This window comes from Echinops telfairi, unplaced genomic scaffold, assembly GCF_000313985.2.
Source record: "Echinops telfairi isolate 266 unplaced genomic scaffold, ASM31398v2 ScPeMD7_6;HRSCAF=24_0, whole genome shotgun sequence".
NCBI lineage: Eukaryota > Metazoa > Chordata > Mammalia > Afrosoricida > Tenrecidae > Echinops > Echinops telfairi.
The window spans coordinates 1,411,041-1,412,777 of NW_022103902.1; the positions used below are offsets into that span (position 1 = coordinate 1,411,041).

General features: G+C 42.4%; 1 protein-coding gene across 1 annotated transcript; it reads right to left on the reverse strand.

The window, feature by feature from the left end:
• Positions 1-988: 988 nt before the first annotated feature.
• On the reverse strand, positions 989-1,483 carry LOC105978958 (60S ribosomal protein L34-like). The gene has a single exon (XM_045286215.1). The coding sequence runs from the start codon at positions 1,400-1,402 to the stop codon at positions 989-991; it is 414 nt and encodes a 137-aa protein (XP_045142150.1). The 5' UTR covers positions 1,403-1,483.
• Between the last annotated feature and the right edge of the window lie 254 nt (positions 1,484-1,737).

The window sequence follows — 1,737 nt, forward strand, 5'->3', positions numbered from 1 at the left end:
GATATCCTGGGTAGGTAGATCTATAAAGACAGTAACTGGATGGGACATGGAGGGGATAATATGGGGAAAATAGGGAGATAACGAGTATGAGAAGAAAAATTGATCTGAAATTGATTGTGGTTATGATCACATAAATGTTTATAATATGACTGAACAATTAAATTGTATGATATGTGAAGTACATGCCAATAAGACAAATTTTAAATATACTAAACAGAGTCCTTTGATCAGAGCATCAACAACAGCAGGCATAAACCTGATATGAAAATGAGAGATCTCCACCCAGAAATCAACCCCCTTAAAGTAGTATTCAAAATAAAACATTCTCCCCAAACCCCAACACAATTAATTGCCAGCAAGTCAATTCTGATATACAGCGACCCTATAGGACAGAGTAGAGCCGACCCTGTGGGTTTCTGAGGTTTTAACCTTTAACAGGAGTAGAAAGCCTCATAATTCTCTGTTGGAGTGGCTAGGCAGCGCTTCTCAACCTGTGGGTCTCGACCCCTTTGGGGGTCGAAGACCCTTTCACAAAGATGGCCAGATTCATAACAGTAGCAAAATTACAGTTATGAAGTAGCAACGAAAATAATTTTATGACTGGGGGGGTCACCACAGCATGAGGAACTGTATTAGAGGGTTGCAGCATTAGGAAGGTTGAGAATCATTGGGCTAGTGGTTTCAAACTGCTGACCTTGCAGTTAGCAGCCCAACACATAACCACCACTTCAGTAATGTTCCTGTAGGCTAGCGGGTAGACAGGTGTTAACTTGCATGAAGATACAAATCGTATTTCTCAAGAGGGAGAAGAGACTGAAGGGCGTAGGCATTGTGGTGCTGGGGGTGGGTGTCAGGTGTGGGCAGGAATAGTGGTGGTGGACGTTGATAAGTAGTTTAAGTTGTTGAGTACAAATTCATGATCTGATCTGCTGCTAGTTTTTATTTTATTTATTCTTTTATTATTCAAACAAGTTTCAATTGTATTTATTTAGCTTTCTGACTGTGCTTTCAACACTTTCACAATGAGTTTCTGCTCCTCAATAAGGAAAGCACGCCTGATCCTGTCTCGGACACACTTAGCGCACATGGACCCACCATAAGCCCTGCTGACGTGATTTTTGGTTTTGGATAACCTCATGAGAACTTTGGGTCTCACAGCACAGACCCCTTGAAGTCGGCCTGGGCACACACCGCATGCAGAGTTGGGTGCTTTCCCAACCTTTTTTGTGTACAGGTAAACAATTCTGTTACCAGGGGTTCGGGACAGCCTCGTTTTGTCAGAGGCTGTATTGTAGGACAGCCTATGCCGGTAGGTCAGATGCTGAACCATTTTGAATGCCTCCACACAGCGTCTCCGGAAAAGGAGGAAGTAGTTTTTATTTATCTTGCTCTTTAAAGCCATGCTCCACAGAATTCAGCTTCAAGTGTGCTCAGCCGTGGTCTGCCCTCCCCTCTCATGCAGCTGGAGACAGCATTTAAATCCTTACTTTGCAGGTTTCCCTCCTTTACTGTAATAAAATCTCATGTAACTGCTTCCTGTTTGCATAATATCAGTGTTTAGGAAACATTTTTTGACAGCAGGAGACCTAGTATTGCAAAAGGTTTTACTTTTTTTGTTTTCTCAAAAACCCAAATTCCTCCTTTGGTTTTTGCTTTGAGCACATTATCTCAACTGGCTGAGGAGGAAAGAGGAGTGTAGGTGTTCAGGCAAGAGAAGGGAAATCAACTTTCAGGAAG